Here is a 13160-nt window from a genome sequence, read left to right as displayed (position 1 = left end):
CCAAGCCATTTTGGCCCTATGAGTGTTGTCATAGAAACAAATAACTTTCGAGGTTCCAGGACACGAACAGCTCCAAATAGAACCTCCAAATTGCCATCTCGTAATTATAGTAATTCCGACTCAGTTCACCCAGAAATTAAAATTCTGTCCTAATTCAGGCCAAATCAAAGTCTTTTTAGCTAGTCAGTCCACTGTCGGCCATCTTTGGAATGCTCTCTGGAGGCTATTTTCTGTCATGCCAGTGCAGCTCCCATCTACTTGAAATCTCCAAAACAGTTGGTCAAGATTACGATCAAAGAGCATATTTTAAATCAGCAATAAAATCTGAAAAAACTGGTATCATAAACTGTGACTCTACCACATATCACGCTAAAAAACTAAATTTTCCTGGCTCGTTTAGATAATATGCATGCGCGTTATAAAGTTTATTGACAGGCGATGTCTGTATCTAAAAGGTGATTGGTTCTTTTAACTGTAAGGCGGGACTTTGTTTCTACATCCGTTGACCGTTGGGTGGTAGAGCTTCTTGGTTGGGCCTTCCCATTACGCTCATTCATTTAAATCGAAGTGGCCCGTCTCTGCTAAATAATCTCTGGCGACTAACGTCATCATTTTCCACAGTAAGCAGTGATGGAGTGCATTTTCGAATGGTTTTCGGCGGAGGAAAACACTGTTCTAGCTTACAACAGATGTAAGCGAAAAAAAGAGCATATTTTAAATCAGCAATAAAATCTGACAAAACTGGTATCATGTGCGGACATGTGCTTACTCACCCTCATGTTATTCCAAAATACTTGCACTATTCCAAATGTTTATGAATAATATGGTCCGTCTTTTCAATACAATGGCAGTTGATGGTGACTCACTATAAAGCTTAAATAAGGAGCAAAAGTGTCATAAAAATAGTCCTTTTCACACGTGCGTCATATTCCAAGTTTTCAAAAGGCATATGATTGAAATTTAAGTCATTTTTTATGAAAATCTTGACGTCCATTTCGTTAATTTGTATAAATGTATACAGATTTATTTGCTCTGTAAACTCTGCAACAGATGTGATGTTTGGTTCGCTTGTTAGTCCAGGTATGAACGAGTAATTTAGTCACATGACTTTTTTTATGCACATCTTGTATTCATATTAAATTCAATAGGAGTTTCTGTAAATTAGTTTCCATCGTACTTTATGCTAATTTTTTCTTAACAAATACACATTTTATCCACCTCCAGCGAGTTTACAGGTTTTCGTTCCACATTTTGGAGATTTTATTTGCATCTTGGTGTTTCCATCCAGCATATCCCAAAATGTGCATAAAAATATCTGGATGGAAACCCAGTGATGCCTTAAAATACTCCATCTAGGCAGCTCGCTAGCTTTTGCAACAGGTAGAAACTCTTGTTATTTGTTCTGTTTCTGTCTGACAGGTTTTGAGTTTTTCGAGACGAGCGCCAAGGACAACATCAACGTTAAGCAGACCTTTGAGCGTCTGGTGGACATAATCTGCAACAAGATGTCGGAGAGCTTAGAGACTGACCCAGCTGTTACCACGGGTACCCAGGGAACGGCACGGTTAACGGATAACCCTCCTCCACTACAGCAGCCGAACTGTGCCTGTTAGTGCTCAGTTTACAACATGGTAGCATCAGTGTGTGTGTGCGCGCCCGTGTGTAACTCCTTTAGATAGAAGCATTTATCCTTTAATGTCATAGAATGCAGGTGCTGGAACCTCTTGAATCTGATGCATGTCATGAGTCATGTGACCCTTTAGTATCCCCACCCCAACCAATGGGAATAGAGCTGTCTAGGACAATAATAACAGATCAAACTGCATTGTAAATACGACTTCTTAACTCAGATGTACGATCTTCCCAGCTGTGTTATTATTGTTAACAAAAACGAAACTAAAACTAGAAAACACTGAGAAAATGAAAAGTGAACTAAAAGGCAAAAATAAACGTAAAGTGTTTAAAAATAAAAATCCAAAAACATAATTCTTTCCAGGACTTGAAGTTATCATGACGTTTTTTTTATGCCATCTTTTGCAATCCACACCAACCGCTTTTTGTTCAGTGTTTTAGAATTGAGGAGGGAAAAATATCTTTAAAATTGCTGGTATGCTACAGTATGTACAGTATTTGTTTTGCACTTGTGAGGCAATCATTTTTAGGAATATGTGACCTGTGGCGACAGGTTTGTTTGCACTGTTGGCCTGTTTTGTTCCAGCACCTTTGCACTAAATTTGTGTTCGTCTATATGATTTGACAGCCTTGAACATTGGCGTATAGTTAAATGTGCCTAAGTGCGTTTTTATATATTATTTAAATTACTTAATATGTGACATATATAACTGAAATAGGTGTCCTCTCTCTGTGACAGACAACTCTTGACTCTATAAACAGCCCCCCAAAAAGAAAATCAGCGCTTTTTTAGCTAATCAGAAATGCCCTTGTGCAAAGTATCAGCGGCAGACAAACGCAAGTTCTGTTTTACTTGTTTTACAGTTTTTGTACTGAACCCAATGAGACAAATACTTCAGTAACAGTGAAACTAGGGCTGGGTATCGAGTTTGATACATTTTAGGCACCGACCGAATTGCCTCTATACAATTGAGTATCGAAAAATGTCTTGTCGTTCGGGACCAAATATCGATACCTAAGGGGTTAATCTCATCAACATCAGCGATAAGCATGTAGCATGCTAGATGTGCCCAAATCTAAAAGTGCCCGTTGTGTTTAGGCATCAAGGGAAAACACTAGTTTATGCCGGTTATGCCCAGAGGCTGTAGTGTGTATGCGTCTCAAACCCCATACATGTGAAAGATGTGGAAAAGATCAAAAGTGTGGCGATATTTCGCCAGGCTCGATGCCAACAGAGCTCGATGCAATATTTGCGACAAGAAAATTGCTTCCAAGACCGGCAACATGACAATTCTGATGAAGCACTTGACAGTTAAGAGCAGAAAGTTGCTTCGACTGCAAGTAGATCGAGCTGGTGCAGTCATCCTCTTAGCGTCCTCCTGCCACAGAGCCTCATTCAGATGCCCACCACTGAGTCCTCCTCCAAAACTACTGATGAATGCAGCGGCGTTATGACTAGGACTCAGACAGGTGAGATTAACATTTAGCAAAGAAACCAACAAACAAAATTGGCTAACTTGTAGTGGTGCATGCTTGAGTACATGTTAAATTAACGTTTCTGTGCTCCTCGGTGACATAGTCCTATAAACTGGGACCTACGTAACGTTAGACATTGTTTGGATGTATGGCTATAGATAGCTAGCTAAATCAATGCTAAATATGCTTTAAGGTTGACCGTAACTGACAAGTTTAACTCTTATATTGTTAAACCGTACTTATCCTTAGGGTCAGCTGAATTAACGGTTTCGCTTTCTTGTTTTGTTTTTCCTCTTCACATTAATGTTATCGCCTCTGCCCCTGCCGACACTGGCATGAGGAGACCAGAAGGCCCAGGAGATGAGTCTGTAAAAAAGTCAACAAACTGAAAAAATAAAACCAAAGTTTTTTGAGGTAATGTTTGTAATCTTGTTCAAATGGATTTCATAAAATTGGTATCGGGAAAAATATCGTTTAGGAACCGGTATCGAAGTCAAGGTATAGCACTTTTGTGAACGATACCCAGCCCTAAGTGAAACTGCGGTATTTTTTTCCTACTGAGTTGCTACCTAGTAATACGCCGTTAACAGCTGCCGCTAGTACTCGCGGATCCAAATATTACAATGCGAAGAGGCCTGTAGGGGCAGGGGAAGAACTCGGCGTCAAACAATGTGTAAAAACAGCCTCAGAATGCGTTCTTGCGTGGAAAAAAAAGAAGCTGGATGCTTGATTTATTTTGGGAAAACCAGGTGATCTGTTACGTCTGTTTCACTCAGCTAAAACAAAAGAAGCGCAAACACCGACACATGTTTAAACTCAATATAGTCACATAAGCACCTTTCACTCCCCTGTACATTAAATGTTACTGCCCAGCCCACAAGCTGATTTACACGTTTATAATCCATTATAATTTACTTTCATCAAAGTATATGTTTATATTTTTTTCAAACATAACTTTGTAACGCATAACCTTGAATTACTTGGTTATTTATAAACTTGTGCTTTAGTGAACAAGACACGAAAATGGTATAATTGTGTTCGCAATAAATTGTATTGCTTCAAAACCAAATCTATCAGCTGTCCCAGCTTACTAGGTGCGCTGAATTATTTGCCCACCAGACGGCTGTAAATTGAACAGTGTCCAGAAGCTTTGAGTCATGAAGCCGTTTTCAAAACAATTGTATTGATAGTCTTGTTGCTTAATAAAGTTTTATATCCCACAGCGCTACTTAAAAGTTGAACAAGTTTAAGCGGCAGCTTCAAAATGCGGCACTTCGCCGCAAACGTTGAAAAAACAGTGAGACGTGGTGTAGCAGCTACTGACGTCCGTCTAGCGCATGCTTACATTGAAAACAATTCCAAAACTGTCCAGATGCAAGAACGCATCCTGTGTGAATGGGCCCTTAGTCTAGCGGAAGTTAGCAAAAATGGTAAAATTGCCTACAGCACCTTTAATGCTGCCTTCGCTTGCTATTGGAATTATCGTCAATATGAGTTTTCTACTTGGAAGTTGCACATGAACGACACTAAGTCGTAATTATGATACCCGGGCTTTCAAGTTGGGAGGAGATGTCAACTTTCAACATGGCGGAGGAGAGTACGGGTCCTGGGCGCTTGCCATTTTGGTCATATACATTACGTATATCAGCAACTATTTGATGCATATTGTATGTTTACACCTAGAAAATGTATATTGGAGCAATATTCCATCACCGTCAGCAACCTGAGGAAATGTATTACGGTGTCCCCAAGTAATATACAATAATGAACTTGGCATCCTCCGTGTTTCCTGTTCTTACCAACAACAAAGCACTTGAACGCGATGGACTCGTAATTACCATTTCAGAAATGGGAAGCAGGATATTTCTATCAGGAAGACTTGTAGACTTGAGTGAGATTTAAGATGACATTTATTTGATGAATATAAAACAGAAATGTAATGTCTCTCTTGGGCATTGGCCCCATCTGGCGGTCCGAAGATGTTGTACTCGGGACCGTCATATCCTGCCGGAGATAGGAGGCAGGGGCGAGGAGCCTACCCCCATGCAGTACGGGGCTCAACTGGTGGTGGTGGGGTGGTGGAGGTTGCCGTGTTAGCACACTGAATCAGCAATGTGATAGATTGTGAGCAGACTTATAAAGCAACGGCTTACATGTGATTGGCTAGGAGTTACCCCGCTAATAGTGCGATGATGTACAGCTGCTAGTCTTCCCGCTAGAACTACACTGCGCTTACATTTCTGAAGGCATCTCCACATGCATGTGTCAGCTGTTGATAAACTAATCAGCTTGTTAGAGCACGATCTTCATTTAAGCGGCATTATAATCACAACAGGAGTTCAACTCAATAGCATGCCTACAAAACTGCATTCACACACACTCATCACAAAGATGTGTTTTGCTGACTCCTCACTGCCTCTAAGTTCAGCCATTTTTGTAGTTCAGGAATTCATGCCATATTGACGTCTGTTTCGAGTATTTTTGACGATTTTATCCCCATCTTGCAGCGCCAGTGATATTGGCTGCAAAGCTGTAGTGTGGACTAGTGTGTGTGTGTGTGTGTGTATTCTGTAGATTATATTACGATTATTTTACCTATATACATACAATGATATATTGAGTGTACATATTTGTATTTATCTTTTTAGTATAAATATAACACGGTTGTGAATTTAAGTAGCTGTTAAATACAGGTAAAAGGTGTATTAGAGTAAATGTTTCTACACATGCTAACACTACAATATGGTTGTATATGCTAACATTAGTTAATGCAATAGTAATCAGGAACTAATAATAAACAATACTTTTTCAACATTTATCCTTGGTTATTGTTAATTTCTACATATACTATTACATTTTAATATTGAAATTCTTACCTTAACATTAGTTTATGCATTATGAACTTACAATGAAGTTATAAATTAACATTAGGATTAATAAATGCTGCAAAAGTCATGTTCATCATAAGTTTGTTATACTGAAGGCATTAGCTAATCTTAATGTATACAATGCATTTGCAAAGTGTTAGAGACGCTGCACATTTGTTTACTCAACGTAAATGAATACACACTGTCTAAATGTGCTTTATGAACTGTATGTCTGAATAACAGTTGTTGTTTTTTTATTTCTAGTTGAAGTGAGTTTTCTGTTTATCACTGTTGGTTCTGTATCTCTGCTGGCTAAAAAGCTACTTTGTGGAAGTGTTGCTCTCAGCATTTCCTGTCCCTGCCCTTATCTTGTTTTATACTCATGGCTGGAGAGGATTCTGTGATTTTTAGATGTTTTAAGGAAACTGCTCGGGTCGGGTCGGCACTCGTCTTGTAAGACAGTGCAGTAATAGCAAAGGAAATGTCTCTGGCAGCTATTTTAAGAAGAAGTGAGTCAGTCATCAATATTTCATGCAGCAAACCTAATATGACATTGGCCTTGAATTAATTTATCTCGTCATTTAAGTCACTACAGTTGCTAAGCAAAAGCATTACTAGGGTGAATATCACAAAATGTGTCATTTCACCTCAGAATCAAAGAAAAAAAACTTTATGCATAAAGAAAATGAAATGGCCCTATTTTTAGGACCACTAAGATTTGTTTTTCATTGCTACATCGTTTCTATGAAAATTAAGCATATTTCCCACCCAAATTGTCATTACTGTAATGTAAAGAAAAACATCATTGTATTTCAATATTTTTCACTAATACAGTAAAAGCTTAATTGCAGTAATGAGAATCACCATTGAGAATAAAATTACAAGAAAACTAAACAAAAGGAAACCGCGAAACATTACGGTAATGAGAATTTGCGGTAAAATGTGCTTAATTGTCATTAAATAATGTAAAAATGCAAAAATAATGTTTGCTCTACAAATAAATATTTAGCATGAAGAACAATAAGTCTTTTTTTAGGACCATTACACATTTTTTGTTGTCATTCCTACATTATTTTTAATGCAATTAAGCACATGTTTTTGTGAAATTGATGTTACATAAACATTTTTTTTTTTTACCAATTTTGAAAGATTATATGCCATTAAGTTTTTTTTTTTTTTTTTCTAATAACAGTGTAAAAACTTTATCACAGTAATGAAAATCACTATGGAGAATAATAAAAATGACCCCCCCCTAAGAAAATTAGCTTAATTGTCATGAAAAAAGTACAGTGCAAAGCATCATGTTGGCCCTAAAAAGAAATATTTAGCATAAAGAAAATTAACACTATTTTTAAGACCATTAAGATTATTTTCCATATTTTTTTTTTTTTTTTAAATAATCACTGTATTTCAGTATTTTTACCCTGTAATACAGTAAAAACTTTATTACAGGAATGAGAATCAACATTGAGAATAATGGAAATGCCAAAAAATCTTTAAAAAAAAACTAAACAAACAAACGTAGTGACATTACGGTAATGAGTATTGTAGGGCTCTTTGCGTTCCGTGATGAGGGAAACACGGACAGAATTGTAGAATCCAGTCATAAAAACGATATTTACTATAAAATGGGGAATGTCATGGAATATGACATATTTGATATAAGCATAAAATTGTGATATTAAAGCAGTTCATTCGGTTTCCTAACAAAATAAAAGCTTCATTTAATTAAACATATAAAATTGAAGAAATTGAGAGAGTATTTCAATACAATACATTTGCTACTTTTCAATATTATTAAAATGTATTTAATGTAGTAATAAATAATGATAATATCAATAATAATTGCATTGTTTTGAACAATATCTCACAAGCAAGAGTGAAAAAATACAGAAATAAAAAACACAGAATTCGGGGAAAAATAAAACGGAATTTAGAATTTTTTTTTAAAGATTTATAGCACCAGAGAATTTGGTGAAAATGTACTTAATTTTCATGAAAACAATGTAACAATAAAAATCTTTAAAAACACACATTTTCCCTAGAAGGTGTGAAATATGATCAGGACAAGTTCTTGAGAGGTTTTCTGAAATTCTCCATTCAGCTTGTGGCAGAGATTGTCCAATCACCATTGTGATGTATTATAATCCACATAGAGTTAAAATCAAAATAAAAATGAATAGCCCTTCAATGATAAAACTACATGATGTGATCCGTTTATATGTGTGGTATTGTGAGCGTAGTGCATTAAAGTTTCTATAATGTTAGGCCGACCATATCCGGCTCCATAAAAAACATATCACGATCACAGATTTACAGTAGACTGATAATGTTGATCTGAGTAATGCTAGTAGTTCATCGATGTGTTCTTAAAATAAAGAAAACAAAATCCACCTCGTTTCCCCATCGCAAGTTACATTGAGCATCCCCCTTTGCATGAGACTGTAAGACATCTCTATTTAGATAACCGTATCTGTATAATCTTATTTATTTGTTATTTTATGCGTCCCTCAGCTTGGGGGTCGCAGTGGGCCAGCAAGTGCAATATTTTGAAACCCTATCTCTTGTGTGTGTGTGTGTGTGTTGTGAAGCCATTGAATGACTGATTGGATTGAATCTAGTACCCTTGTGTGTGTGTGTGTGTGTGTGTGTGTGTGTGTGTGTTGAGGAAGTGTCAATGAGCGTCTAGATGTGCCATGCTGAATTTGCACACTATCTTAACCAATGTGTGAATGAGTGTACTGCCTCAATGTTTAAACTGGAATATGTTGAATATATGCTGACAGTAAGGCAAATGAAAAAAGAGTTATATAGGTGTGTGTGAGTGTGTATGGTAGTGTATTTAATAAGTATGGAGAAAAGTAAATGTATATCTTGTCGGCAAACAATTTCTGTCGTTTTTATTTGTGTGTGTGTTTGTGTAAATTACCATTAAATTATAGCATGTACTGTATAGGGCTAAATATTTTAAATCACTCTACTGCAGTCATATTTCTGGCGGGGATGTCTGTGGTTTGAGTGTTCGGTAGTTTTATAATAGCTGTCATTTCATTGCATAAAACAGCTTTATGGAATTTGAATTTGTTATGAGCTCAAAAAGGGTGAAAATGTTAATGTTACAAAAAATTTAATAAAAAATACTATGTACCATGGTTCAGTGATGGCATCAGATGGTAATCATACTGAGTACCACTGTACTTAAAAACAATAATAATAATAATAAATATAGCTGCAAGCAGCGATACCGGGGTCAGGCCAATTATCGGCACCATGAGCAGCAAAAGAAGCTTTGTGACATGTTTTTGGTTAGAGTCTGATGAACAGTGTATGAGGAGTCAGAGAAAGTAAACTTGCAATTGTAAAAAAACATTTGTTTCAAAAATAAATAAAATTGCTATTTCACTTTTGTCCAGTATGTGGCACTGTTCTGAAACTGCTGAGACACTATCTGGGCATGATGGTTCTCATGCAAGAAAGCGTTCAAGAGTTATAAGCTAAAATAGCTATTTTTCTATATCCTGACCAATATGGGACAGTGTGCCAAAACGCTGCAGGTAACCTTGGGACTTAATGGCGATGACATGTACAAAGTGTCATCCCAATCCCTCAAAGTGTTGCGGAGATACAGCCTCAAGTTTAATTTTGCGCATTCTTCGTAGAATTAATTGAAGCGTCATTCGAAAACTATCGTTTATCAAAATTATGTGATTAATTATTTGTCGTGAGTGCCTCTAGATGATGCAGAACAATTTTCGTGCAAATCGGAGAAACAGTCTATGAGGAGTTCGAAAAAGTATCTTTTCAAAAAATGTGGTGGACAGGAAGTTTGCTCAATCATGCCATAATTGGTATCATTGTTCTCGGCATGAACCACGAAATCTATCAAGACCAGTCTCATTACAGTAGGGAAACAGTAGTCCCTTCAGAGCATGGTGCCAAAGACACATACCGAGTTTCATAACGATACGTCAAGTCGCTCGTAAAATACAGCATTTTATGACTAAATAAAAAATGGCCGACGTCCAAAATGGCCGACATAAGGATTTTTCATATCGTTGGACTCGCTATACCCTACTGAATCTAATGAGCCCAATTTGATGATTTTATGACAAACAGTTCAGAAGTTATAAGCAAAAATATGCTTTTTTCATATCTTGTGACCAGTAGGGGGCAGTGTGACAAAACGCTGCAGGTACACTCAGGGCCTAATGGTGATAACAGTACCAAGTTTCGTCCCAATCCCTCAAAGCATTGCAGAGATACAACCTCAAGTTCAATGTTGCGCATTCTTTGTCGAATTCGTTGAAGCGCCATTCGACAACGGTATGGTTTATCAACATTTTTTGAATACGTTTTTGTCGTGAGTGCCTCTAGATGATGCAGGACAATTTTCATGCAAATCAGACAAACGGCCTAGGACGATTTTAATTTTCATGACGATAATGACGTCATAGGGTGCAATCAAATTGTCTTGAGCCTTGAAATCAGAGAAAAACAATTTAGTTTCTAGGACTCACAGTTCAAAAGTTATTAACATAAACATGTGTGCAAGTTTGGGCAGTTGGTGGCGCTAGAGGATTTGAGGTAGAAACGCCAAATTTGCTGTGGGAACATATCAGACTGTCCTCTATCTGTGTGCAATTTCATAACTTTCCCTCAAGCGGTTCTATGGGCTACCATAGACTCAAGAGCAGAAGAAGAAACGGAATAATAATAATAGGAAAACTAACAAAAACAATAGGGGTCTGTAGAGTGGAGGAGGGCGGGGCCAGGCTGGAACAACGCACGCCCGGTGCCCAATCAGCCTGATGGGGGCGCGCGAGGGATAAAGGCGGCCGGTGACGATGGTTCGAGAGAGAGAGAATGACATGGAGCTGCTCTGAACAAACAAATAAACAAACAAACATGGTGGTTCTATGGCACTTTTTTTGGTCAGTGAGTTAGACTTCATTTATTGTCTGAATTGTTCATTGACAACAGATTTGCATTCACTTCATACGGCAAATGGATTTCCATCTCCGCTTGCACAGGAACATATTTATTTTATTCGTTGTTCTAAAATCATTTGAGGCAGTCCTCAAAATCCATTCTGAATCTCAGTTCATGATAAGAGTTCATGTGCCCTACCGTGGGGTTCTGTATAAAATCTGTTGGACCTAACTTGTGATCATTTATGACATTTTGGTTGAAGGAATCTTTTTTTTCTGTATGTGTGAAGTTTCTATGAATAAGTGTATCATTTATTGTTAATACCAATAAATATTACTATTGTGTTGATACTCAAGTTCTCTGCTACACGAATTACTAAAACTAGTGAGTTTTAAACTTTGAACACAATTTTTAGTTTTAGATGTTTTTATATTTGTTTTATAAGAACGTTAATAGGAGACATAAAGTTGTTCTTCCACAAGGGGGCGCTTGATGTCTCAGAAAGCCTAATTCTTCATTGAGCCCCGTTCAAATCTCACATGATGTTGGTCTGGTTAAGGCCAAAATATACTTAAGTTGTTTGCGCTGGGGATCGCGCTGTGCAAAGTATGCATGACGCAAATATCATCATCAGCAGTCTCGACACTCGGACAGTCCTCGTCTGTGAGCTTCGTCGGTGCATGCGCCTGCCCTTGACTGTACTAAAAGAGTGTCGTAATGTGCATGCGTCGAATGCATTCATATTCGTTTGAAAGGCAACATATCGATGGCCAGTCCAGTTCAGAACGCACAAAAATAAAGTATACCTGAGCCGTTACATTTACCTGTAGGCTAATGCATATTAAAATCTGTTATTTCTGTAAAAGATTTTGCTTGACAAACAAATCTGTAATTCTACCGCTATCTCTATAAAATGATTCAACCGAATCTGTGTTGTTGAACAAATCTTTTAAGTGCACGAATCGTTATCATTTACTTCCATTGTTTCAATTGTGTAATAAACACAATAACAATTCTCAATAACACAATTCGGTGACTCAATGACACACAAAAATGCTCATGATGTAGCATAATTGCAGAATTTAGATCAGTTCAGATACATTTATTCAAGAAACGAATTCGATGGCTATTCCAACAATTCTCTGAATGTATTTTACATGTTAAATGTTATTGTTATTTGATCAACTCATTTATACATTTGCCAGACTGCTGTGGTCATTTGCAGGTCTGATATACTCATTAAACAACATGTTGAGGCCACGACTTCACATCACGTGACTAATGTTACCTCGATAAAATGATCTCGTGGGCACAACATATTATAACATTCCCAAGTGTTTATAAGATGTGACCACAACAAAAGTGAACCGGATCCATCCCTTGCCAGGCGCCGTATATTCAACACCCTCTTTACAGGTGAAATGAGACACAGCTGCTTCTGTAACACACGAGAGCTGAGGGTCATTTCCCCCAGATTTTGGTAAACTACTTCAAATGATTGCATTTGGGCATTGTGTTAATCTCTTTCAAAGAGAGCAAACATGTTGCATTTTTTTTTTTGTCAAAAAATGTTTTGTAATATAATGTATAAAATGAAAAAAAATAAATAAATAACACAGTAAGTGGGACAAGTTCCACAAGATTAAGTAAAAGAGTCAATCAACTTTTAGATACAGACATCGCCTGTCAATCAACTCGTGCATGCACATGCATTAGAAGTACAATTTATGATTTCATTATTTAGCTGTTTTCAAATATGTCCTTTGTCATAATCTTGACCAACCTTTTTGAGATTTTGGTGTTTCCCCATTCAAGTAGACAGGAGCTGCACAGGCATGACTGGAAATAGCGTCCCAATAGCGTTCCAAAGATGGCCGACAGTGGACTGACTTGCTAGCCTTGGTGGACCTTATTCACAGCAGCACCATCTTTGATTTTTAATGGGAGTGACAACGAGGCTGTGAGGATTGGAATACACTTACCATCTCTTCAATGGGTTGTTCTGTTGCAGTCTCTAGTCCAAATAGTAACTGGTTAGAACGAAATAAAAGGAGATCTTACAAGATAAACATGTAACCTGGTCATGTCAGCTCAAAACAAGGGACACAAAAATTTGTGTTTACATTTTTTCACGTGGAAGAATTATCGACATTGAAATCAAAGGAAGCTTAAAGTAGCTTATATACAAAAACATATTTTCAATAAATGTATTCTTAATGCATTCTATATACACTGGCGGCCAAAGGTTTGGATTTC

At 37.2% G+C, this 13160-nt stretch overlaps 1 protein-coding gene across 1 annotated transcript in view; it reads left to right on the top strand.

The window, feature by feature from the left end:
• Positions 1 to 11379, top strand: part of LOC127636208 (ras-related protein Rab-3C-like) — a 30887-nt gene extending 19508 nt beyond the window's left edge. Inside the window, exon 5 of the mRNA XM_052116640.1 lies at positions 1420 to 11379. Within this exon, the coding sequence (XP_051972600.1) occupies positions 1420 to 1613 (194 nt within the window). The 3' untranslated portion in view covers positions 1614 to 11379. The remainder of the gene's footprint in view (positions 1 to 1419) is intronic.
• Positions 11380 to 13160: the final 1781 nt, after the last annotated feature.

Source organism: Xyrauchen texanus, chromosome 43 (assembly GCF_025860055.1).
Source record: "Xyrauchen texanus isolate HMW12.3.18 chromosome 43, RBS_HiC_50CHRs, whole genome shotgun sequence".
Lineage (NCBI taxonomy): Eukaryota > Metazoa > Chordata > Actinopteri > Cypriniformes > Catostomidae > Xyrauchen > Xyrauchen texanus.
Note: the sequence above shows the minus strand (reverse complement) of the source record. Positions and strands in the feature narration are given on the sequence as shown.